The sequence below is a fragment of the Hemiscyllium ocellatum genome, chromosome 20, assembly GCF_020745735.1.
Source record: "Hemiscyllium ocellatum isolate sHemOce1 chromosome 20, sHemOce1.pat.X.cur, whole genome shotgun sequence".
NCBI lineage: Eukaryota > Metazoa > Chordata > Chondrichthyes > Orectolobiformes > Hemiscylliidae > Hemiscyllium > Hemiscyllium ocellatum.
In genome coordinates this window covers 56,429,266-56,453,963 of record NC_083420.1, presented here as the reverse complement: position 1 = coordinate 56,453,963, position 24,698 = coordinate 56,429,266, and the positions used below count along the sequence as shown (strand labels likewise).

The 24,698-nt window shown below is 50.5% G+C and overlaps 1 protein-coding gene across 1 annotated transcript in view; it reads left to right on the top strand.

Moving 5' to 3' along the window:
* Positions 1-669: 669 nt before the first annotated feature.
* The window catches only part of foxj1b (forkhead box J1b), a 111,917-nt gene continuing 87,888 nt past the window's right edge, over positions 670-24,698 (top strand). Inside the window, exon 1 of the mRNA XM_060840377.1 lies at positions 670-1,197. Coding sequence (XP_060696360.1) covers positions 718-1,197 — 480 coding nt within the window. The 5' untranslated portion in view covers positions 670-717. The remainder of the gene's footprint in view (positions 1,198-24,698) is intronic.

Genomic DNA, 24,698 nt, shown 5'->3' with positions numbered 1-24,698 from the left:
GCAGGAGCCCGGTTCGGTTCCAGCTTCCCCCCAGGGCTACAGGAGTGTGTCTGAGAGCTGAATAAAACGGAGCTTTGTCTCTCAGTGGGAGGGTGGGTGGGGGGAGTTACTGTATTCTCCAGGATTTCCTCAGAGCGTCAGGTGAGAGAGCGGTGTGAAGCGCAACAGGCAGCAGAGAGATAGGGGAGAGGGACCAGCGATGCTGCAGCGGTTAGAGAGTTATTCGGAATATTGGGGGGGGGGAGGTCAAAGGCAGTGCAAGGTTAATGGGTTTCATTTAATTCCCCCCCTTTTCCTCTCCCGCTGCAACCTTGCATGTTTTTGTGTGGGGTGGGGGTCAGGTTGAGTCTATTTGCAACCGGGAGGATCTGTCCTGTTGCCTGGGTCCCCTCTCATTGCAAAAGTTGAGCAGTTTTTGCAAAGAAAAAAAAACAAACTCTTATTTGTTGTAAAAAAAAAGGCGGCGTTTTTGCATTCAGCGTTGTTTGTAATTCTGCATTTCTCTTTTTTTGTGTTTTCCTACCCCCCCCCCCCCCCCCCCATACCACAGTCTCGCCAAGAAACTTTCAATTCAGCGGCTGCAAGTTGAGGGCGAGGGGTTTCTCTGTCGGGGGGTGGGCTGGGCTGGGGGAAGAGTTGGTGTCTCCGAGGCTTGACCGAGAGAGGATGCCTGTTCTGACCTCCCCGGAAATCGCCACCAAGTTCAAGGAGAACTGGATGATGCTGCACCCGGAGGATGAGGACAATGTGAGCGGGGCAGTCAACCTGGATGACAGCCTGACCAGCCTGCAGTGGCTGCAGGACTTCTCTATCCTCAGTGCCAACCTGGAGAAACCTGCTGGAGGTGCCCAGCACCACTGCAGGCAGCAGCAGCAGCACCACGCGTCCAGCTCGGACTCCCCTGCCTCCCCCCCAGCTGGCGACACCGCTTCCAGCGGTATGCCCACCGGGCTGGGCAAGCCCACCTCGGCAGTGACTGGCACCAAGACCCTGATCCAGGCTCAGCCTCCTGCCCAGAGCCCGGCGGAGGATGTGGACTACAAGACGAACCCGCACGTCAAGCCGCCATACTCCTACGCCACGCTCATCTGCATGGCCATGCAGGCCAGCAACAAGAGTAAGATCACCTTGTCTGCTATTTACAACTGGATCACTGACAACTTCTGCTACTATAAGCACGCTGACCCCAGCTGGCAGGTGGGTGACCAAAGCTAAGAGACTTTTGCACTCTAGTGTTTGGATTAGTTGAGCACACTGAACAGTGACCCACCCAGACCCGTTCCCCTCCCCTAGATTACTACGGGCAATTTAACTCTCATTGAATTGTGCTTAGAGTCATAGTAAACAAACCCTTGTCCATTCTGACTGGGGTGTTCCAACTAAACTTAGCCAATACCCCTCCCAAACTTTCCGATCTGTGCACCTGTCTTTTAAATGTTGTAGTTTATAAACGTGTCGCTGGAAAAGCGCAGCAGGTCAGGGAGCATCCAAGGAGCAGGAGATTCGACATTTCGGGAATAAGCCCTTCTGCAGGATGTTTTAAATCCTTCTTTTAGATGTTGTAATTGTACCAGCCTCCTCCGGCAGCTTGTTCCATACACACACCACCCTCTGCGCAAGAAATTGTCCCTCGGGACCCTGCTATATCAATCCCCTCTCATCTTAAACCTGTGCCCTCTAGTTTTGGACTCCCCTACCCTGGGGAAAAGACCTTAACTACTCACATTATCCACACCCCTCCTGACTTATAAACCTCTATAAGGTCAGCCCTCAGCCTCCGATGCTCCAGGGGGAAAACTTCCCAGCCTCTCCTTATCGCTGAAACCCTCCAATCCTGGCAGATCTCTTCCGAACCCCACATAGTTTGACCAGTAAGTGGCATTGCACCAGTATTATCTTCTTTGTATCTTTTTAACCTGCAATTCCAGTGGGGGGGGTCACAGCAGCAGCAGGTGGAGGCAGCAGGAAGTGAGGTCTAACGTTTCTGCCTCTCTTCATGGTTAACTGAGGTTGTCCCAAAGCCAGGAGGGAGCCAGGCTGTGTGTGTGCACCCCTCCTCCTCCTGTTGCTGTCTCCCGTCTCCCCACCACACTAGACCCAGCTTGGCTGGAAATCCTGCTGTGGGAGCCAGTCTGCCAGGTTAGGGAGCAACACTGCTTCTTAGCTCCCTAGGCCAGTAGGCTTCAGCGTGTTCAGTCCAGTCAGTGGGATCCAGTGAAAGACTGAAGCCCATGGCTTCACAGCAAAGAAATCGAAGGCAAGAGATTTGCTCTTTTGCAGGCAAGCCATCTCATTTGACACATTGATGTGTGTGTGTCAAGATGTGGTGTTTGTGTCTGTGTGTGTGGTGTGCCAATGTGTGGTGTGTGTGTGTGTGTCGGCGTGTGGGGTGTGTCAATGTGTGGTGTGTGTCTGTGTGTGTCAGTGTGTGGTGTGTGTGTGTGGTGTGTCAATGTGTGGTGTGGTGTGTGTCAATATGTGGTGTGTGACTGTCAATGTTTGATGTGTTTGTGTCTGTGTGTGTGGTGTGTCAATGTCTGGTGTGTGTTTGTGATGTGTCAGTGTGTGGTGTGTCTGATGTGTCAGTGTGTGGTGTGTGAGTGTGTTGTGTAAGTGTGTGTCAGTGTGTGGTGTGGTGTGTGTCAGTGTGTGGTGTGTGACTGTCAATGTGTGGTGTGTCAATGTGTGGTGTGTGTGTGGTGTGGGTGTGTGTGGGGTGCCTGTCAATGTGTGGTGTGTGTATGCCAGTGTGTGGTGTGTATCTGTGGTGTGTCAATGTATGGTGTGTGTGTGGGGTGTGTCAATGTGTGGAGTGTGTGTGTCTGTGTGTGGTGTGTGTGTTTGTGTGTGGAGGGTGTCAATGTGTGGTGTGTGTGTCTGTGTGTGAGGTGTGTCAATGTGTGGTGTGTGTGTCTGTGTGTGAGGTGTGTGTGTCTGTGTGTGAGGTGTGTCAATGTGTGGTGTGTGTGTCTGTGTGTGTGGTGTGTCAATGTGTGGTGTGTGACTGTCAGTGTGTGGTGTGTGTGTCTGTGTGTGATGTGTGTCAATGTGTGGTGTGTGACTGTCAGTGTGTGGTGTGTGACTGTCAGTGTGTGGTGTGTGTCAGTGTGTGGTGTGTGTCAGTGTGTGGTGTGTGTGTCAATGTGTGGTGTGTGACTGTCAGTGTGTGGTGTGTGTCAGTGTGTGGTGTGTGTCAGTGTGTGGTGTGTGTGTGTCAATGTGTGGTGTGTGTGTGTGGTGTGTCAATGTGTGGTGTGTGTGTCTGTGTGGTGTGTGTGTGTGTCGGCGTGTGGTGTGTGTCTGTGTGTGTCAGCGTGTGGTGTGTGTCTGTGTGTGTCAATGTGTGGTGTGTGTGTGTGGTGTGTCAATGTGTGGTGTGTGTGTGTGGTGTGTCAATGTGTGGTGTGTGTGTGTCAATATGTGGTGTGTGACTGTCAATGTTTGATGTGTTTGTGTCTGTGTGTGTGGTGTGTCAATGTCTGGTGTGTGTTTGTGATGTGCCAGTGTGTGGTGTGTGTCTGATGTGTCAGTGTGTGGTGTGTCTGATGTGTCAGTGTGTGGTGTGTGAGTGTGTTGTGTAAGTGTGTGTGTGTAGTGTGTGTCAGTGTGTGGTGTGGTGTGTAGTGTGTGTCAGTGTGTGGTGTGGTGTGTGGTGTGGTGTGGTGTGTGTCAGTGTGTGGTGTGTGTGTGGTGTGTCAGTGTGTGGTGTGTGTGTGGTGTGTCAATGTGTGGTGTGGGTGTGTGGGGTGTCTGTCAATGTGTGGTGTGTGTATGCCAGTGTGTGGTGTGTATCTGTGTTGTGTCAATGTGTGGTGTGTGTGTGGGGTGTGTCAATGTGTGGTGTGTGTGTGGGGTGTGTCAATGTGTGGTGTGTGTGTCTGTGTGTGGGGTGTGTCAATGTGTGGTATGTGTGACTGTGTGTGATGTGTGTCAATGTGTGGTGTGTGACTGTCAGTGTGTGGTGTGTGTCAGTGTGTGGTGTGTGTCAGTGTGTGGTGTGTGTCAGTGTGTGGTGTGTGTGTGTCAGTGTGTGGTGTGTGTGTGTCAGTGTGTGGTGTGTGTGTGTCAATGTGTGGTGTGTGTGTGTCAATGTGTGGTGTGTGTGGGTGGTGTGTCAATGTGTGGTGTGGGTGGTGTGTCAATGTGTGGTGTGTGTGGGTGGTGTGTCAATGTGTGGTGTGTGTGGTGTGTCAATGTGTGGTGTGTGTGGTGTGTGTATGTGTCTGTGTGTGTGGAGGGTGTCAATGTGTGGTGTGTGTCTGTGTGTCTGTGTGTGGGGTGTGTCAATGTGTGGTGTGTGTGTGGGGTGTGTCAATGTGTGGTGTGTGTGACTGTGTGTGGGGTGTGTCAATGTGTGGTGTGTGTGTCTGTGTGTGGGGTGTGTCAATGTGTGGTGTGTGTGACTGTGTGTGGGGTGTGTCAATGTGTGGTGTGTGTGTCTGTGTGTGGGGTGTGTCAATGTGTGGTGTGTGTGTCTGTGTGTGAGGTGTGTCAATGTGTGGTGTGTTACTGTCTGTGTGTGAGGTGTGTCAATGTGTGGTGTGTTACTGTCTGTGTGTGGTGTGTGTCAATGTGTGGTGTGTGACTGCCAGTGTGTGGTGTGTGTCAGTGTGTGGTGTGTGTCGTGTGTCAGTGTGTGGTGTGTGTCGTGTGTCAATGTGTGGTGTGTGTCATGTGTCAATGTGTGGTGTGTGTGGTGTGTGTATGTGTCTGTGTGTGTGGAGGGTGTCAATGTGTGGTGTGTGTGTGTGTCTGTGTGTGGGGTGTGTCAATGTGTGGTGTGTGTGTGGGGTGTGTCAATGTGTGGTGTGTTACTGTCTGTGTGTGGTGTGTGTCAATGTGTGGTGTGTGTCATGTGTCAATGTGTGGTGTGTGTGGTGTGTGTATGTGTCTGTGTGTGTGGAGGGTGTCAATGTGTGGTGTGTGTGTGTGTCTGTGTGTGAGGTGTGTCAATGTGTGGTGTGTGTCAGTGTGTGGTGTGGTGTGTCAGTGTGTGGTGTGTGACTGTCAGTGTGTGGTTTGTGTGTCTGTTTGTGGGGTGTGTCAATGTGTGGTGTGTGTGTCTGTGTGTGAGGTGTGTCAATGTGTGGTGTGTGTGTCTGTGTGTGAGGTGTGTCAATGTGTGGTGTATGACTGTCAGTGTGTGGTGTTTGTCAGTGTGTGGTGTGTGTCAATGTGTGGTGTGTGTGTCAGTGTGTGGTGTGTCAATGTGTGGTGTGTGTGTCAGTGCGTGGTGTGTGTGTGGTGTGTCAATGTGTGGTGTATGACTGTCAGTGTGTGGTGTTTGTCAGTGTGTGGTGTGTGTCAATGTGTGGTGTGTGTGTCAGTGTGTGGTGTGTCAATGTGTGGTGTGTGTGTCAGTGCGTGGTGTGTGTGGTGTGTCAATGTGTGGTGTGTGTGTCTGTGTGTGGGGTGTGTCAATGTGTGTTGTGTGTGTCTGTGTGTGGGGTGTGTCAATGTGTGTTGTGTGTGTCTGTGTGTGGGGTGTGTCAATGTGTGGTGTGTGTGTCTGTGTGTGTGGTGTGTCAATGTGTGGTGTGTCAGTGTCTGTGTGTGGTGTGTCAGTGTGTGTGGGGTGTCAGTGTGTGGTGTGTGTGTGTGGTGTGTCAGTGTGTGGTGTGTGTGTCTGTGTGTGTGGTGTGTCAATGTGTGATGTGTGTGTCTGTGTGTGGTGTGTCAGTGTGTGGTCTGTGTGTGTCTGTGTGTGTGGTGTGTGTGTCTGTGTGTGGTGTGTCAGTGTGTGTGTGGGGTGTGTCAATGTGTGGTGTGTTTGTGTCTGTGTGTGGGGTGTGTCAATGTGTGGTGTGTGTGTCTGTGTGTGAGGTGTGTCAATGTGTGGTGTGTTACTGTCTGTGTGTGGTGTGTGTCAATGTGTGGTGTGTGACTGTCAGTGTGTGGTGTGTGTCAGTGTGTGGTGTGTGTCGGTGTGTGTCGTGTGTCAGTGTGTGGTGTGTGTCGTGTGTCAATGTGTGGTGTGTGTCATGTGTCAATGTGTGGTGTGTGTGGTGTGTGTATGTGTCTGTGTGTGTGTGGAGGGTGTCAATGTGTGGTGTGTGTGTGTGTCTGTGTGTGGGGTGTGTCAATGTGTGGTGTGTGTGTGGGGTGTGTCAATGTGTGGTGTGTTACTGTCTGTGTGTGGTGTGTGTCAATGTGTGGTGTGTGACTGTCAATGTGTGGTTTGTGTGTCTGTTTGTGGGGTGTGTCAATGTGTGGTATGTGTGTCAGTGTGTGAGGTGTGTCAATGTGTGGTGTGTGTCAGTGTGTGGTGTGGTGTGTCAGTGTGTGGTGTGTGACTGTCAGTGTGTGGTTTGTGTGTCAGTGTGTGGAGTGTGTCAATGTGTGGTGTGTGTGTCTGTGTGTGAGGTGTGTCAATGTGTGGTGTGTGTGTCTGTGTGTGAGGTGTGTCAATGTGTGGTGTGTGTGTCTGTGTGTGAGGTGTGTCAATGTGTGGTGTATGACTGTCAGTGTGTGGTGTGTGTCAATGTGTGGTGTGTGTGTCAGTGTGTGGTGTGTCAATGTGTGGTGTGTGTGTCAGTGTGTGGTGTGTGTGTGGTGTGTCAATGTGTGGTGTGTGTGTCTGTGTGTGGGGTGTGTCAATGTGTGTTGTGTGTGTCTGTGTGTGGGGTGTCTATGTGTGTGGTGTGTCAATGTGTGGTGTGTGTGTCTGTCTGTTTGTGTGGTGTGTCAATGTCTGGTGTGTGTGTCTCTGTGTGGGGTGTGTCAATGTGTGGTGTGTCAGTGTGTGTGTGTGTGTGTGGTGTGTCAGTGTGTGTGTGGGGTGTGTCAATGTGTGGGGTGTGACTGTCAATGTGTGGTTTGTGTGTCTGTTTGTGGGGTGTGTCAATGTGTGGTATGTGTGTCTGTTTGTGGGGTGTGTCAATGTGTGGTATGTGTGTCTGTGTGTGAGGTGTGTCAATGTGTGGTGTGTGTCAGTGTGTGAGGTGTGTCAGTGTGTGGTGTGGTGTGTCAGTGTGTGGTGTGTGACTGTCAGTGTGTGGTTTGTGTGTCTGTGTGTGGAGTGTGTCAATGTGTGGTGTGTGTGTCTGTGTGTGAGGTGTGTCAATGTGTGGTGTGTGTGTCTGTGTGTGAGGTGTGTCAATGTGTGGTGTGTGTGTCAGTGTGTGGTGTGTGTGTGGTGTGTCAGTGTGTGGTGTGTGTGTCTGTGTGTGTGGTGTGTCAATGTGTGATGTGTGTGTCAGTGTGTGGTCTGTGTGTGTCTGTGTGTGTGTCTGTGTGTGGGGTGTGTCAATGTGTGGTGTGTGTGTGTCTGTGTGTGTGGTGTGTGGCGTGTGTCAGTGTCTGTGTGTGGTGTGTCAGTGTCTGTGTGTGGGGTGTCAGTGTGTGTGGGGTGTCAGTGTGTGGTGTGTGTGTGTGGTGTGTCAGTGTGTGGTGTGTGTGTCTGTGTGTGTGGTGTGTCAATGTGTGATGTGTGTGTCAGTGTGTGGTCTGTGTGTGTCTGTGTGTGTGGTGTGTCAGTGTGTGTGTGGGGTGTGTCAATGTGTGGTGTGTTTGTGTCTGTGTGTGGGGTGTGTCAATGTGTGGTGTGTTTGTGTCTGTGTGTGGGGTGTCTATGTGTGTGGTGTGTCAATGTGTGGTGTGTGTGTCTGTCTGTTTGTGGGGTGTGTCAATGTCTGGTGTGTGTGTCTCTGTGTGGGGTGTGTCAATGTGTGGTGTGTCTGTGTGTGTGTGTGGTGTGTCAGTGTGTGTGTGGGGTGTGTCAATGTGTGGGGTGTGTGTCTCTGTGTGTGACTGTCAATGTGTGGTGTGTGTGTCAATGTGTGGTGTGTGTGTGTCAATGTGTGGTGCGTGTGTGGTGTGTCAATGTGTGGTGTGTTTGTCAATGTGTGGTGTGTGTGTGTGTGGTGTGTCAATGTGTGGTGTGTGTGTGTGTGGTGTGTCAATGTGTGGTGTGTGTGTCTGTGTGTGCGGTCTGTCAATGTGTGGTGTGTGTGTCTGTGTGTGTGGTGTGTCAATGTGTGGTGTGTGTGTCTGTGTGGTGTGTCAATGTGTGGTGTGTGTGTGTCTGTGTGTGGTGTGTCAATGTGTGGTGTGTGTGGTATGTCAATGTGTGGTGTGTGTGTGTGTGTGTCAGTGTCTGTGTGTGGTGTATCAGTGTCTGTGTGTGCTGTGTGTCAATGTGTAGTGTGTGACTGTCAATGTGTGGTTTGTGTGTCTGTTTGTGGGGTGTGTCAATGTGTGCTATGTGTGTCTGTGTGTGAGGTGTGTCAATGTGTGGTGTGTGTCGTGTGTCAATGTGTGGTGTGTGTCGTGTGTCAATGTGTGGTGTGTGTGTCTGTGTGTGGGGTGTGTCAATGTGTGGTGTGTGTGTGGGGTGTGTCAATGTGTGGTGTGTGTGTCTGTGTGTGGGGTGTGTCAATGTGTGTTGTGTGTGTCTGTGTGTGGGGTGTGTCAATGTGTGGTGTGTTACTGTCTGTGTGTGGTGTGTGTCAATGTGTGGTGTGTTACTGTCTGTGTGTGGTGTGTGTCAGTGTGGTGTGTGACTGTCAATGTGTGGTTTGTGTGTCTGTTTGTGGGGTGTGTCAATGTGTGGTATGTGTGTCTGTGTGTGAGGTGTGTCAATGTGTGGTGTGTGACTGTCAGTGTGTGGTGTGTGTCAGTGTGTCAATGTGTGGTGTGTGGGGTGTGTCAATGTGTGGTGTGTGTATGTGTCTGTGTGTGTGTGGAGGGTGTCAATGTGTGGTGTGTGTGTCTGTGTGTGGTGTGTGTCAATGTGTGGTGTGTTACTGTCTGTGTGTGGTGTGTGTCAGTGTGGTGTGTGACTGTCAATGTGTGGTTTGTGTGTCTGTTTGTGGGGTGTGTCAATGTGTGGTATGTGTGTCTGTGTGTGAGGTGTGTCAATGTGTGGTGTGTGACTGTCAGTGTGTGGTGTGTGTCAGTGTGTCAATGTGTGGTGTGTGGGGTGTGTCAATGTGTGGTGTGTGTATGTGTCTGTGTGTGTGTGGAGGGTGTCAATGTGTGGTTTGTGTGTCTGTTTGTGGGGTGTGTCAATGTGTGGTATGTGTGTCTATGTGTGAGGTGTGTCAATGTGTGGTGTGTGTGTCAGTGTGTGAGGTGTGTCAATGTGTGGTGTGTGACTGTCAGTGTGTGGTGTGTGTCAGTGTGTGGTGTGTGTCAGTGTGTCAATGTGTGGTGTGTGTGGTGTGTGTATGTGTCTGTGTGTGTGGAGGGTGTCAATGTGTGGTGTGTGTGTGTGTGTCTGTGTGTGTGGAGGGTGTCAATGTGTGGTGTGTGTGTGTGTCTGTGTGTGGGGTGTGTCAATGTGTGGTGTGTGTGTGGGGTGTGTCAATGTGTGTTGTGTGTGTCTGTGTGTGGGGTGTGTCAATGTGTGGTGTGTGTGTCTGTGTGTGAGGTGTGTCAATGTGTGTTGTGTGTGTCTGTGTGTGGGGTGTGTCAATGTGTGGTGTGTTACTGTCTGTGTGTGGTGTGTGTCAATGTGTGGTGTGTGACTGTCAATGTGTGGTTTGTGTGTCTGTTTGTGGGGTGTGTCAATGTGTGGTATGTGTGACTGTGTGTGATGTGTGTCAATGTGTGGTGTGTCAGTGTGTGTGTGTGTGTGTGGTGTGTCAGTGTGTGTGTGGGGTGTGTCAATGTGTGGTGTGTGTGTCTGTCTGTTTGTGTGGTGTGTCAATGTGTGGTGTGTGTGTCTCTGTGTGGGGTGTGTCAATGTGTGGTGTGTCAGTGTGTGTGTGTGTGGTGTGTCAGTGTGTGTGTGGGGTGTGTCAATGTGTGGGGTGTGACTGTCAATGTGTGGTTTGTGTGTCTGTTTGTGGGGTGTGTCAATGTGTGGTATGTGTGTCAGTGTGTGAGGTGTGTCAATGTGTGGTGTGTGTCAGTGTGTGGTGTGGTGTGTCAGTGTGTGGTGTGTGACTGTCAGTGTGTGGTTTGTGTGTCTGTGTGTGGAGTGTGTCAATGTGTGGTGTGTGTGTCTGTGTGTGAGGTGTGTCAATGTGTGGTGTGTGTGTCTGTGTGTGAGGTGTGTCAATGTGTGGTGTATGACTGTCAGTGTGTGGTGTTTGTCAGTGTGTGGTGTGTGTCAATGTGTGGTGTGTGTGTCAGTGTGTGGTGTGTCAATGTGTGGTGTGTGTGTCAGTGTGTGGTGTGTCAATGTGTGGTGTGTGTGTCAGTGTGTGGTGTGTGTGTCTGTGTGTGGGGTGTGTCAATGTGTGGTGTGTGTGTCTGTGTGTGTGGTGTGTCAATGTGTGGTGTGTGTGTGTCTGTGTGTGTGGTGTGTGGCGTGTGTCAGTGTCTGTGTGTGGTGTGTCAGTGTCTGTGTGTGTGGTGTGTCAATGTGTGATGTGTGTGTCTGTGTGTGGTGTGTCAGTGTGTGGTCTGTGTGTGTGGTGTGTGTCAGTGTGTGGTGTGTGTCAGTGTGTGGTGTGTGTCAGTGTGTCAATGTGTGGTGTGTGTGGTGTGTGTATGTGTCTGTGTGTGTGGAGGGTGTCAATGTGTGGTGTGTGTGTGTGTGTCTGTGTGTGTGGAGGGTGTCAATGTGTGGTGTGTGTGTGTGTCTGTGTGTGGGGTGTGTCAATGTGTGGTGTGTGTGTGGGGTGTGTCAATGTGTGTTGTGTGTGTCTGTGTGTGGTGTGTGTCAATGTGTGGTGTGTTACTGTCTGTGTGTGGTGTGTGTCAATGTGTGGTGTGTGACTGTCAATGTGTGGTTTGTGTGTCTGTTTGTGGGGTGTGTCAATGTGTGGTATGTGTGACTGTGTGTGATGTGTGTCAATGTGTGGTATGTGTGACTGTGTGTGATGTGTGTCAATGTGTGGTGTGTGACTGTCAGTGTGGTGTGTGTCAGTGTGGTGTGTGTCAGTGTGGTGTGTGTCAGTGTGTGGTGTGTGTGTGTGTCAGTGTGTGGTGTGTGTATGTGGTGTGTCAATGTGTGGTGTGTGTCGTGTGTCAATGTGTGGTGTGTGTGGTGTGTGTATGTGTCTGTGTGTGTGGAGGGTGTCAATGTGTGGTGTGTGTGTGTGTGTCTGTGTGTGGAGTGTGTCAATGTGTGGTGTGTGTGTCTGTGTGTGGGGTGTGTCAATGTGTAGTGTGTGTCTGTGTGTGGGGTGTGTCAATGTGTAGTGTGTGACTGTCAATGTGTGGTTTGTGTGTCTGTTTGTGGGGTGTGTCAATGTGTGATGTGTGTGTCTGTGTGTGATGTGTGTCAATGTGTGGTATGTGTGACTGTGTGTGATGTGTGTCAATGTGTGGTGTGTGACTGTCAGTGTGGTGTGTGTCAGTGTGGTGTGTGTCAGTGTGGTGTGTGTCAGTGTGTGGTGTGTGTGTGTGTCAGTGTGTGGTGTGTGTATGTGGTGTGTCAATGTGTGGTGTGTGTCGTGTGTCAATGTGTGGTGTGTGTGGTGTGTGTATGTGTCTGTGTGTGTGGAGGGTGTCAATGTGTGGTGTGTGTGTGTGTGTCTGTGTGTGGAGTGTGTCAATGTGTGGTGTGTGTGTCTGTGTGTGGGGTGTGTCAATGTGTAGTGTGTGTCTGTGTGTGGGGTGTGTCAATGTGTAGTGTGTGACTGTCAATGTGTGGTTTGTGTGTCTGTTTGTGGGGTGTGTCAATGTGTGATGTGTGTGTCTGTGTGTGAGGTGTGTCAATGTGTGGTGTGTTACTGTCTGTGTGTGGTGTGTGTCAATGTGTGGTGTGTGACTGTCAATGTGTGGTTTGTGTGTCTGTTTGTGGGGTGTGTCAATGTGTGGTATGTGTGACTGTGTGTGATGTGTGTCAATGTGTGGTATGTGTGACTGTGTGTGATGTGTGTCAATGTGTGGTGTGTGACTGTCAGTGTGGTGTGTGTCAGTGTGGTGTGTGTCAGTGTGGTGTGTGTCAGTGTGTGGTGTGTGTGTGTCAGTGTGTGGTGTGTGTGTGTGTGTGTCAGTGTGTGGTGTGTGTGTGTCAGTGTGTGGTGTGTGTATGTGGTGTGTCAATGTGTGGTGTGTCAATGTGTGGTGTGTGTGGTGTGTCAATGTGTGGTGTGTGTGGTGTGTCAATGTGTGGTGTGTGTCGTGTGTCAATGTGTGGTGTGTGTGGTGTGTGTATGTGTCTGTGTGTGTGGAGGGTGTCAATGTGTGGTGTGTGTGTGTGTGTCTGTGTGTGGGGTGTGTCAATGTGTGGTGTGTGTGTGGGGTGTGTCAATGTGTGTTGTGTGTGTCTATGTGTGGGGTGTGTCAATGTGTAGTGTGTGACTGTCAATGTGTGGTTTGTGTGTCTGTTTGTGGGGTGTGTCAATGTGTGGTATGTGTGTCTGTGTGTGAGGTGTGTCAATGTGTGGTGTGTGTGTGAGGTGTGTCAATGTGTGGTGTGTGGTGTGTGTGTGTGGTGTGTCAATGTGTGGTGTGTGTGTGTGGTGTGTCAATGTGTGGTGTGTGTGTGTGGTGTGTCAATGTGTGGTGTGTGTGGTGTGTCAATGTGTGGTGTGTGTCATGTGTCAATGTGTGATGTGTGTGGTGTGTGTATGTGTCTGTGTGTGTGGAGGGTGTCAATGTGTGTGGTGTGTGTGTGTCTGTGTGTGGGGTGTGTCAATGTGTGGTGTGTGTGTGTGTCTGTGTGTGGGGTGTGTCAATGTGTGGTGTGTGTGTGGGGTGTGTCAATGTGTGTTGTGTGTGTTGTGTGTGGGGTGTGTCAATGTGTGGTGTGTGTGACTGTTTGTGGGGTGTGTCAATGTGTGGTATGTGTGTCTGTGTGTGAGGTGTGTCAATGTGTGGTGTGTGACTGTCAGTGTGTGGTGTGTGTCAGTGTGTCAATGTGTGGTGTGTGGGGTGTGTCAATGTGTGGTGTGTGTATGTGTCTGTGTGTGTGGAGGGTGTCAATGTGTGGTGTGTGTGTCTGTGTGTGGTGTGTGTCAATGTGTGGTGTGTGACTGTCAATGTGTGGTTTGTGTGTCTGTTTGTGGGGTGTGTCAATGTGTGGTATGTGTGACTGTGTGTGATGTGTGTCAATGTGTGGTGTGTGACTGTCAGTGTGGTGTGTGTCAGTGTGGTGTGTGTCAGTGTGGTGTGTGTCAGTGTGTGGTGTGTGTGTGTGTCAGTGTGTGGTGTGTGTATGTGGTGTGTCAATGTGTGGTGTGTGTCGTGTGTCAATGTGTGGTGTGTGTGGTGTGTGTATGTGTCTGTGTGTGTGGAGGGTGTCAATGTGTGGTGTGTGTGTGTGTGTCTGTGTGTGGGGTGTGTCAATGTGTGGTGTGTGTGTGGGGTGTGTCAATGTGTGTTGTGTGTGTCTGTGTGTGGGGTGTGTCAATGTGTAGTGTGTGACTGTCAATGTGTGGTTTGTGTGTCTGTTTGTGGGGTGTGTCAATGTGTGGTTTGTGTGTCTGTTTGTGGGGTGTGTCAATGTGTGGTGTGTGTGTCTGTGTGTGAGGTGTGTCAATGTGTGGTGTGTTACTGTCTGTGTGTGGTGTGTGTCAATGTGTGGTGTGTGACTGTCAATGTGTGGTTTGTGTGTCTGTTTGTGGGGTGTGTCAATGTGTGGTATGTGTGACTGTGTGTGATGTGTGTCAATGTGTGGTATGTGTGACTGTGTGTGATGTGTGTCAATGTGTGGTGTGTGACTGTCAGTGTGGTGTGTGTCAGTGTGGTGTGTGTCAGTGTGGTGTGTGTCAGTGTGTAGTGTGGTGTGTGTCAGTGTGTGGTGTGTCAGTGTGTGGTGTGTCAGTGTGTGGTGTGTGTGTGTCAGTGTGTGGTGTGTGTGTGTCAGTGTGTGGTGTGTGTGTGTCAATGTGTGGTGTGTGTATGTGGTGTGTCAATGTGTGGTGTGTGTGGTGTGTCAATGTGTGGTGTGTGTGGTGTGTGTATGTGTCTGTGTGTGTGGAGGGTGTCAATGTGTGGTGTGTGTGTGTGTGTCTGTGTGTGGGGTGTGTCAATGTGTGGTGTGTGTGTGGGGTGTGTCAATGTGTGTTGTGTGTGTCTGTGTGTGGGGTGTGTCAATGTGTAGTGTGTGACTGTCAATGTGTGGTTTGTGTGTCTGTTTGTGGGGTGTGTCAATGTGTGGTATGTGTGTCTGTGTGTGAGGTGTGTCAATGTGTGGTGTGTGTGTGAGGTGTGTCAATGTGTGGTGTGTGTGTGTGGTGTGTCAATGTGTGGTGTGTGTGTGTGGTGTGTCAATGTGTGGTGTGTGTGGTGTGTCAATGTGTGGTGTGTGTCATGTGTCAATGTGTGATGTGTGTGGTGTGTGTATGTGTCTGTGTGTGTGGAGGGTGTCAATGTGTGTGGTGTGTGTGTGTCTGTGTGTGGGATGTGTCAATGTGTGGTGTGTGTGTGTGTGTGTGTCTGTGTGTGGGATGTGTCAATGTGTGGTGTGTGTGTGTGTGTGTGTCTGTGTGTGGGGTGTGTCAATGTGTGGTGTGTGTGTGTGGGGTGTGTCAATGTGTGTTGTGTGTGTTGTGTGTGGGGTGTGTCAATGTGTGGTTTGTGTGTCTGTTTGTGGGGTGTGTCAATGTGTGGTATGTGTGTCTGTGTGTGAGGTGTGTCAATGTGTGGTGTGTGTGTGTGGTGTGTCAATGTGTGGTGTGTGTGGTGTGTCAATGTGTGGTGTGTGTCATGTGTCAATGTGTGATGTGTGTGGTGTGTGTATGTGTCTGTGTGTGTGGAGGGTGTCAATGTGTGGTGTGTGTGTGTCTGTGTGTGGAGGGTGTCAATGTGTGGTGTGTGTGTGTCTGTGTGTGGGGTGTGTCAATGTGTGGTGTGTGTGTGTGTGTCTGTGTGTGGGGTGTGTCAATGTGTGGTGTGTGTGTGGGGTGTGTCAATGTGTGTCAATGTGTGTTGTGTGTGGGGTGTGTCAATGTGTGGTGTGTGACTGTGTGTGGGGTGTGTCAATGTGTGGTGTGTGTGTGGGGTGTGTCAATGTGTGGTGTGTGTGTGGGGTGTGTCAATGTGTGGTGTGTGACTGTGTGTGGGGTGTGTCAATGTGTGGTGTGTGTGTCTGTGTGTGGGGTGTGTCAATGTGTGGTGTGTTACTGTCTGTGTGGTGTGTGTCAATGTGTGGTGTGTGTGGTGTGTCAATGTGTGGTGTGTGTCATGTGTCAATGTGTGATGTGTGTGGTGTGTGTATGTGTCTGTGTGTGTGGAGGGTGTCAATGTGTGGTGTGTGTGTGTCTGTGTGTGGAGGGTGTCAATGTGTGGTGTGTGTGTGTCTGTGTGTGGGGTGTGTCAATGTGTGGTGTGTGTGTGTGTGTCTGTGTGTGGGGTGTGTCAATGTGTGGTGTGTGTGTGGGGTGTGTCAATGTGTGTCAATGTGTGTTGTGTGTGGGGTGTGTCAATGTGTGGTGTGTGACTGTGTGTGGGGTGTGTCAATGTGTGGTGTGTGTGTGGGGTGTGTCAATGTGTGGTGTGTGTGTGGGGTGTGTCAATGTGTGTCAATGTGTGTTGTGTGTGGGGTGTGTCAATGTGTGGTGTGTGACTGTGTGTGGGGTGTGTCAATGTGTGGTGTGTGTGTCTGTGTGTGGGGTGTGTCAATGTGTGGTGTGTGTGTCTGTGTGTGGGGTGTGTCAATGTGTGGTGTGTTACTGTCTGTGTGGTGTGTGTCAATGTGTGGTGTGTGACTGTCAATGTGTGGTTTGTGTGTCTGTGGGGTGTGTCAATGTGTGGTATGTGTGTCTGTGTGTGTGGTGTGTCAATGTGTGGTGTGTGTGGTGTGTCAATGTGTGGTGTGTGTATGTGTGGTGTGTGGAGGGTGTCAATGTGTGGTGTGTGTGTGTCTGTGTGTGGGGTGTGTCAATGTGTGGTGTGTGTGTGGGGTGTGTCAATGTGTGTTCTGTGTGTCTGTGTGTGGGGTGTGTCAATGTGTGGTGTGTGTGTCTGTGTGTGGGGTGTGTCAATGTGTGGTGTGTGTGTCTGTGTGTGGGGTGTGTCAATGTGTGGTGTGTTACTGTCTGTGTGGTGTGTGACTGTCAATGTGTGGTTTGTGTGTCTGTGGGGTGTGTCAATGTGTGGTATGTGTGTCTGTGTGTGTGGTGTGTCAATGTGTGGTGTGTGTATGTGTGGTGTGTGGAGGGTGTCAATGTGTGGTGTGTGTGTGTCTGTGTGTGGGGTGTGTCAATGTGTGGTGTGTGTGTGGGGTGTGTCAATGTGTGTTCTGTGTGTCTGTGTGTGGGGTGTGTCAATGTGTGGTGTGTGTGACTGTGTGTGGGGTGTGTCTGTGTGTGAGGTGTGTGAATGTGTAGTGTGTGACTGTCAATGTGTGGTTTGTGTGTCTGTTTGTGGGGTGTGTCAATGTGTGGTATGTGTGTCTGTGTGTGAGGTGTGTCAATGTGTGGTGTGTGTGTGTGGTGTGTCAATGTGTGGTGTGTGTGGTGTGTCAATGTGTGGTGTGTGTCATGTGTCAATGTGTGATGTGTGTGGTGTGTGTATGTGTCTGTGTGTGTGGAGGGTGTCAATGTGTGGTGTGTGTGTGTCTGTGTGTGGAGGGTGTCAATGTGTGGTGTGTGTGTGTCTGTGTGTGGGGTGTGTCAATGTGTGGTGTGTGTGTGTGTGTCTGTGTGTGGGGTGTGTCAATGTGTGGTGTGTGTGTGGGGTGTGTCAATGTGTGTCAATGTGTGTTGTGTGTGGGGTGTGTCAATGTGTGGTGTGTGACTGTGTGTGGGGTGTGTCAATGTGTGGTGTGTGTGTCTGTGTGTGGGGTGTGTCAATGTGTGGTGTGTTACTGTCTGTGTGGTGTGTGTCAATGTGTGGTGTGTTACTGTCTGTGTGGTGTGTGTCAATGTGTGGTGTGTGACTGTCAATGTGTGGTTTGTGTGTCTGTGGGGTGTGTCAATGTGTGGTATGTGTGTCTGTGTGTGTGGTGTGTCAATGTGTGGTGTGTGTGGTGTGTCAATGTGTGGTGTGTGTATGTGTGGTGTGTGGAGGGTGTCAATGTGTGGTGTGTGTGTGTCTGTGTGTGGGGTGTGTCAATGTGTGGTGTGTGTGTGGGGTGTGTCAATGTGTGTTCTGTGTGTCTGTGTGTGGGGTGTGTCAATGTGTGGTGTGTGTGACTGTGTGTGGGGTGTGTCTGTGTGTGAGGTGTGTCAATGTGTGGTGTGTTACTGTCTGTGTGTGGTGTGTGTCAATGTGTAGTGTGTGACTGTCAATGTGTGGTTTGTGTGTCTGTTTGTGGGGTGTGTCAATGTGTGGTGTGTGTGTGTGGTGTGTCAATGTGTGGTGTGTGTGGTGTGTCAATGTGTGGTGTGTGTGGTGTGTGTATGTGTCTGTGTGTGTGGAGGGTGTCAATGTGTGGTGTGTGTGTGTGTCTGTGTGTGGGGTGTGTCAATGTGTGGTGTGTGTGTGGGGTGTGTCAATGTGTGTTGTGTGTGTCTGTGTGTGGGGTGTGTCAATGTGTGTTGTGTGTGTCTGTGTGTGAGGTGTGTCAATGTGTGGTGTGTTACTGTCTGTGTGTGGTGTGTGTCAATGTGTGGTGTGTGACTGTCAATGTGTGGTTTGTGTGTCTGTTTGTGGGGTGTGTCAATGTGTGGTATGTGTGTCTGTGTGTGAGGTGTGTCAATGTGTGGTGTGTGACTGTCAGTGTGTGGTGTTTGTCAGTGTGTGGTGTGTGTCAGTGTGTGGTGTGTGTCAGTGTGTCAATGTGTGGTGTGTGTGTGTGTGTCTGTGTGTGTGGTGTGTGGTATGTGTCAGTGTCTGTGTGGTGTGTGTCAGTGTCTGTGTGTGGTGTGTCAGTGTGTGTGGTGTGTCAGTGTGTGTGGTGTGTCAATGTGTGGTGTATATGTGTGTGTGTGTGGTGTGTCAATGTGGTGTGTGTGTGTGTGTCTGTGTGTGGTGTGTCAATGTGTGGTGTGTGTGTGTGTGTCTGTGTGTGGTGTGTCAGTGTGTGAGTGTGGGGTGTGTCAATGTGTGGTGTGTTTGTGTCTGTGTGTGGGGTGTCTATGTGTGTGGTGTGTCAATGTGTGGTGTGTGTGTCTGTCTGTTTGTGGGGTGTGTCAATGTCTGGTGTGTGTGTCTCTGTGTGGGGTGTGTCAATGTGTGGTGTGTCAGTGTGTGTGTGTGTGGTGTGTCAGTGTGTGTGTGGGGTGTGTCAATGTGTGGTGTGTGTGTCTCTGTGTATGACTGTCAATGTGTGGTGTGTGTGTGTCAATGTGTGGTGCGTGTGTGGTGTGTCAATGTGTGGTGTGTGTGTCAGTGTGTGGTGTGTCAATGTGTGGTGTGTGTGTGTGTGTGGTGTGTCAATGTGTGGTGTGTGTGTCTGTGTGTGTGGTGTGTCAATGTGTGGTGTGTGTGTGTGTGTGTGGTGTGTCAATGTGTGGTGTGTGTGTGTCTGTGTGTGTGGTGTGTGGTGTGTCAGTGTCTGTGTGTGGTGTGTCAGTGTGTGTGGGGTGTCAGTGTGTGTGTGTGGGGTGTGTCAATGTGTGATGTGTTTGTGTCTGTGTGTGGGGTGTCTATGTGTGGTGTGTGTGTGTCAATGTGTGGTGTGTGTGTGTGTGTGGTGTGTCAATGTGTGGTGTGTCAGTGTGTGTGTGTGTGGTGTGTCAGTGTGTGTGTGGGGTGTGTCAATGTGTGGTGTGTGTGTCTCTGTGTATGACTGTCAATGTGTGGTGTGTGTGTGTCAATGTGTGGTGCGTGTGTGGTGTGTCAATGTGTGGTGTGTGTGTCAGTGTGTGGTGTGTCAATGTGTGGTGTGTGTGTGTGTGTGGTGTGTCAATGTGTGGTGTGTGTGTCTGTGTGTGTGGTGTGTCAATGTGTGGTGTGTGTGTGTGTGTGTGGTGTGTCAATGTGTGGTGTGTGTGTGTCTGTGTGTGTGGTGTGTGGTGTGTCAGTGTCTGTGTGTGGTGTGTCAGTGTGTGTGGGGTGTCAGTGTGTGTGTGTGGGGTGTGTCAATGTGTGATGTGTTTGTGTCTGTGTGTGGGGTGTCTATGTGTGGTGTGTGTGTGTCAATGTGTGGTGTGTGTGTGTCAATGTGTGGTGCGTGTGTGGTGTGTCAATGTGTGGTGTGTGTGTCAGTGTGTGGTGTGTCAATGTGTGGTGTGTGTGTCAATGTGTGGTGTGTGTGTGTGTGTGGTGTGTCAATGTGTGTGTGTGTGTGTGTGTGGTGTGTCAATGTGTGTGTGTGTGTGTGTGGTGTGTCAATGTGTGGTGTGTGTGTGTCTGTGTGTGTGGTGTGTCAATGTGTGGTGTGTGTGTGTGTGGTGTGTCAATGTGTGGTGTGTGTGGTGTGTGTATGTGTCTGTGTGTGTGGAGGGTGTCAATGTGTGGTGTGTGTCTGTGTGTCTGTGTGTGGGGTGTGTCAATGTGTGGTGTGTGTGTGTGGTGTGTCAATGTGTGGTGTGTGTGTCTGTGTGTGTGGTGTGTCAATGTGTGGTGTGTGTGTCTGTGTGTGTGGTGTGTCAATGTGTGGTGTGTGTGTCTGTGTGTGGTGTGTCAATGTGTGGTGTGTGTGTGTCTGTGTGTGTGGTGTGTCAATGTGTGGTGTGTGTGTGTCTGTGGTGTGTCAATGTGTGGTGTGTGTGTCTGTGTGTGTGGTGTGTCAATGTGTGGTGTGTGTGTGTGTGGTGTGTCAATGTGTGGTGTGTGTGTGTCTGTGTGTGTGGTGTGTCAATGTGTGGTGTGTGTGTCTGTGTGTGTGGTGTGTCAATGTGTGGTGTGTGTGTCTGTGTGTGGTGTGTCAATGTGTGGTGTGTGTGTGTCTGTGTGTGTGTGTCAGTGTGTGGTATGTGACTGTCAGTGTGTGGTGTAGTGTGTGTCTGTGTGTTGTGTCTGTGTGGTGTGTGTGTGTGTGGTGTGTGTGTCTGTGTGTGTGGTGTGTGTGTGTGTGGTGTGTGTGGTGTGTGTGTGTGTGGTGTGTGTGTCTGTGTGTGTGGTGTGTGTGTGTCAATGTGTGGTGTGTGTGTGTCAATGTGTGGTGCGTGTGTGGTGTGTCAATGTGTGGTGTGTGTGTCAGTGTGTGGTGTGTCAATGTGTGGTGTGTTTGTCAATGTGTGGTGTGTGTGTCTGTGTGTGAGGTCTGTCAATGTGTGGTGTGTGTGTCTGTGTGTGTGGTGTGTCAATGTGTGGTGGGTGTGTCAATGTGTGGTGTGTATGTCTGTGTGTGTGGTGTGTCAATGTGTGGTGTGTGTGTCTGTGTGTGTGGTGTGTCAATGTGTGGTGTGTGTGTGTCTGTGTGTGGGGTGTGTCAATGTGTGGTGTGTGTGGTGTGTCAATGTGTGGTGTGTGTGTGTGTCTGTGTGTGTGGTGTGTGGTATGTGTCAGTGTCTGTGTGGTGTGTGTCAGTGTCTGTGTGTGGTGTGTCAGTGTGTGTGGTGTGTCAGTGTGTGTGGGGTGTCAGTGTGTGTGGGGTGTCAGTGTGTGTGTGTGTGGGGTGTCAGTGTGTGTGTGTGTGGTGTGTCAATGTGTGGTGTATGTGTGTGTGTGTGTGGTGTGTCAATGTGTGGTGTGTGTGTGTGTGTGTGGTGTGTCAATGTGTGGTGTGTGTGTGTGTGTGTGTGGTGTGTCAATGTGTGGTGTGTGTGTCTGTGTGTGGTGTGTCAATGTGTGGTGTGTGTGTGTCTGTGTGTGTGGTGTGTGGTGTGTCAGTGTCTGTGTGTGGTGTGTCAGTGTGTGTGGGGTGTCAGTGTGTGTGTGTGGGGTGTGTCAATGTGTGATGTGTTTGTGTCTGTGTGTGGGGTGTCTATGTGTGGTGCGTGTGTGGTGTGTCAATGTGTGGTGTGTGTGTCAGTGTGTGGTGTGTCAATGTGTGGTGTGTGTGTCAATGTGTGGTGTGTGTGTGTGTGTGGTGTGTCAATGTGTGGTGTGTGTGTGTGTGGTGTGTCAATGTGTGGTGTGTGTGTGTCTGTGTGTGTGGTGTGTCAATGTGTGGTGCGTGTGTGGTGTGTCAATGTGTGGTGTGTGTGTCAGTGTGTGGTGTGTCAATGTGTGGTGTGTGTGTCAATGTGTGGTGTGTGTGTGTGTGTGGTGTGTCAATGTGTGGTGTGTGTGTGTGTGGTGTGTCAATGTGTGGTGTGTGTGTGTCTGTGTGTGTGGTGTGTCAATGTGTGGTGTGTGTGTGTGTGTGTGTGGTGTGTCAATGTGTGGTGTGTGTGTGTGTGTGTGTGGTGTGTCAATGTGTGGTGTGTGTGTGTGTGTGTGGTGTGTCAATGTGTGGTGTGTGTGTGTGTGTGTGTGGTGTGTCAATGTGTGGTGTGTGTGTCTGTGTGTGGTGTGTCAATGTGTGGTGTGTGTGTCTGTGTGTGTGGTGTGTCAATGTGTGGTGTGTGTGGTGTGTCAATGTGTGGTGTGTGTGGTGTGTCAATGTGTGGTGTGTGTGTGTCTGTGTGTGTGGTGTGTGGTGTGTCAGTGTCTGTGTGTGTGTGTCAGTGTGTGGTATGTGACTGTCAGTGTGTGGTGTAGTGTGTGTCTGTGTGTGGTGTGTGTGTGTGTGTGGTGTGTGTGTGGTGTGTGTGTCTGTGTGTGTGGTGTGTGTGTGTGTCTGTGTGTGTGGTGTGTCAATGTGTGGTGTGTGTGTATGTCTGTGTGTTGGGTGTGTGTCTGTGTGTGTGTCTGTGTGTGTGTCTGTGTCTGTGTGTGTGGTGTGTCAATGTGTGGTGTGTGTGTGGTGTATGTGTGTGGTGTGTGTGTGTCTGTGTGTGTGTGGTGTGTCTGTGTGTGTGTGGTGTGTCAGTGTGTGTGCCTGTGTGTGTGTGTGGTGTGTCAATGTGTGGTATGTGACTGTCAGTGTGTGGTGTAGTGTGTGTCTGTGTGTTGTGTGTGTGTGTGTGTGGTGTGTGTGTCTGTGTGTGTCGTGTGTGAGTGTCTGTGTGTGGTGTGTCTGTGTTTGTGGTGTGTGAGTGTCTGTGTGTGTGGTGTGTCAATGTGTGGTGTAGTGTGTGTCTGTGTATTGGGTTGTGTGTGTCTGTGTGTGGGGTGTGTGTGTGTCTGTGTGTGGGGTGTGTGTGTGTCTGTGTGGTGCGTGTGTGTGTCTGTGTGGTGTGTCTGTGTCTGTGTGTGTGGTGTGTCAATGTGTGGTGTGTGTGATGTATGTGTGTCTGTGTGGAGTGTGTCAATGTGTGGTGTGTCTGTGTGTGGAGTGTGTCAATGTGTGGTGTGTCTATGTGTGTGGAATGAGTGTGTCTATGTGTGTGGAATGTGTGTGTCTGTGTGAGTGGAATGTGTGTGTCTGTGTGTGTGGAGTGTGTGTCAATGTGTGGGCTGTGTGTGTCTGTGTGTGTGGTGTGTCAATGTGTGGTGTGTGTGTCTGTGTGTGTGGAGTATCAATGTGTGTTGTGTGTGTGTGGTGTGTGTCTGTGTGTGTGGGGTGTGTGCCTGTGTGTGGAGAGTCTGTGTGTGTGCAGTGCGTGTCTGTGTGTGTGCGGTGCATGCCTGTGTGTGTGGTGTGTGTGGAGTGTGTGTCTGTGTGTGTGGAGTGTGTGTCTGTGTGTGTGGCATGTGTCTGTGTGTTGAGTGTGTGTGTGTCTGTGTGTGGAGAGTCTGTGTGTGTGGAATGTGTGTCAATGTGTGGTATGTCAGTGTGTGTGTGTGGTGTGTCAGTGTGTGTGTGGTATGTCAGTGTGTGTGTGGTGTGTGTCAGTGTGTGGTGTGGTGTGTGTGTCTGTGTGTGGAGTGTGTGTCTGTGTGTGGAGTGTGTGTGTGTGTGTGGAGTGTGTGTGTGTGGAATATGTGTGTCTGTGTGTGAGGAATGCGTGTCAATGTGTGGTTTGTGTGAGTGGTGTGTCTGTGTGTGTGTGTGGTGTGTCTGTGTGTGTGTGTGGTGTGTCCGTGTGTGTGCGTGTGGTGTGTCTGTGTGTGTGTGGTGTGTCAATGTGTGTGTAACGTGTGTCTGTGTGTGTCTGTGTGGTGTGTCAGTGTGTGTGTAGTGTGTGTCTGCGTGTGTGGAGTGTGTGTGTAGTGTGTGTCTGCGTGTGTGGAGTGTGTGTGTAGTGTGTGTCTGCGTGTGTGGGATGTGTGTGTGTGGTGTGTGTCTGCGTGTGTGGGATGTGTGTGTGTGGTGTGTGTCTGTGTGCGTGGCGTGTGTCTTTGTATGTGGTGTGTATGTCTGTGTGTTGGGTGTGGGTGTGTCAGTGTGGGGTGTGTGTATGTCATAGTGTGGGGTGTGTGTATGTCATTGTGTGGTGTGTGTGTGTGTCATTGTGTGGTGTGTGTGTGTGTCATTGTGTGGTGTGTGTGTTGTGTCAATGTGTGGTGTGTGTGGTGTGTCAGTGTGTGGTGTGTGTGTCTGTGTGTGGTGTGGTGTATCAGCGTGTGTGTCTGTGTGTGGTGTGGTGTGTCAGCGTGTGTGCCTGTGTGTGTGTGGTGTGTCAGTGTGTGTGCCTGTGTGTGTGGTGTGTCAATGTGTGGTGTGTGTGGTGTGTCAATGTGTGGTATGTGACTGTCAATGTGTGGTGTAGTGTGTGTCTGTGTGTTGGGTATGTGTGTGGGGGGGTGAGTGTGTGTGTGTGTGGTGTGTGTGTCTATGTGGTGTGTGTGTCTGTGTGCTGTGGGTGTGCCTGTGTGTGTGATGTGTCAATGTGTGGTGTGGGTGTGTCTATGTGTGTGGTGTGTGTGTGTCTGTGTGTGTGGTCTGTCAATATGTGGTGTGTGTGTGTCTGTGTGTGTGGTGTGTGAGTGTCTGTGTGTGTGGTGTGTCAATGTGTGGTGTAGTGTGTGTCTGTGTGTTGGGTGTGTGTATGTCTGTGTGTTGGGTGTATGTCTGTGTGTGTGGTGTGTGTGGTGTATGTGTGTCTGTGTGTGGAGTGTGTCAATGTGTGGTGTGTCTGTGTCTGTGGAATGAGTGTGTCTGTGTGTGTGGAATGTGTGTGTCTGTGTGTGTGGAATGTGTGTGTGTGTGTGGAGTGTGTGTCAGTGTGTGAGTGGAATGTGTGTGTGTGTGGAGTGTGTCAATGTGTGGTGTGTCTGTGTGTGGAGTGTGTCAATGTGTGGTGTGTCTGTGTCTGTGGAATGAGTGTGTCTGTGTGTGTGGAATGTGTGTGTCTGTGTGAGTGGAATGAGTGTGTGTCAGTGTGTGAGTGGAATGTGTGTGTGTGTGGAGTGTGTCAATGTGTGGTGTGTCTGTGTGTGTGTGGAGTGTGTCAATGTGTGGTGTGTCTGTGTCTGTGGAATGAGTGTGTCTGTGTGTGTGGAATGAGTGTGTCTGTGTGTGTGGAATGTGTGTGTCTGTGTGAGTGGAATGAGTGTGTGTCAGTGTGTGAGTGGAATGTGTGTGTGTGGAGTGTGTGTCAATGTGTGGTGTGTGTGTGTGTGTGTGGAGTGTGTCAATGTGTGGTGTGTCTGTGTCTGTGGAATGAGTGTGTCTGTGTGTGTGGAATTGAGTGTGTCTGTGTGTGTGGAATGAGTGTGTCTGTGTGTGTGGAATGTGTGTGTGTGTGTGTGTGTGGAGTGTGTGTCAATGTGTGAGTGGAATGTGTGTGTGTGTGTGGAGTGTGTGTCAATGTGTGAGTGGAATGTGTGTGTGTGTGTGGAGTGTGTGTCAATGTGTGGTGTGTGTGTGTCAATGTGTGGTGTGTGTGTGTCTGTGTGTGTGGTGTGTCAAAGTGTGGTGTGTGTGTGTCTGTGTGTGTGGTGTGTCAATGTGTGGTGTGTGTGTGTTTGTGTGGTGTGTCAATGTGTGGTGTGTGGGGTGTGTATTGGAGTGTGTGTGTGGAGTGTGTCAATGTGTGTGGAGTGTGTGTGTGGAGTGTGTCAATGTGTGTGGAGTGTGTGTGTGGAGTGTGTCAATGTGTGTGGAATGTGTGTGTGGTGTGTGTCAATGTGTGTAGAATGTGTGTGTGGTGTGTATT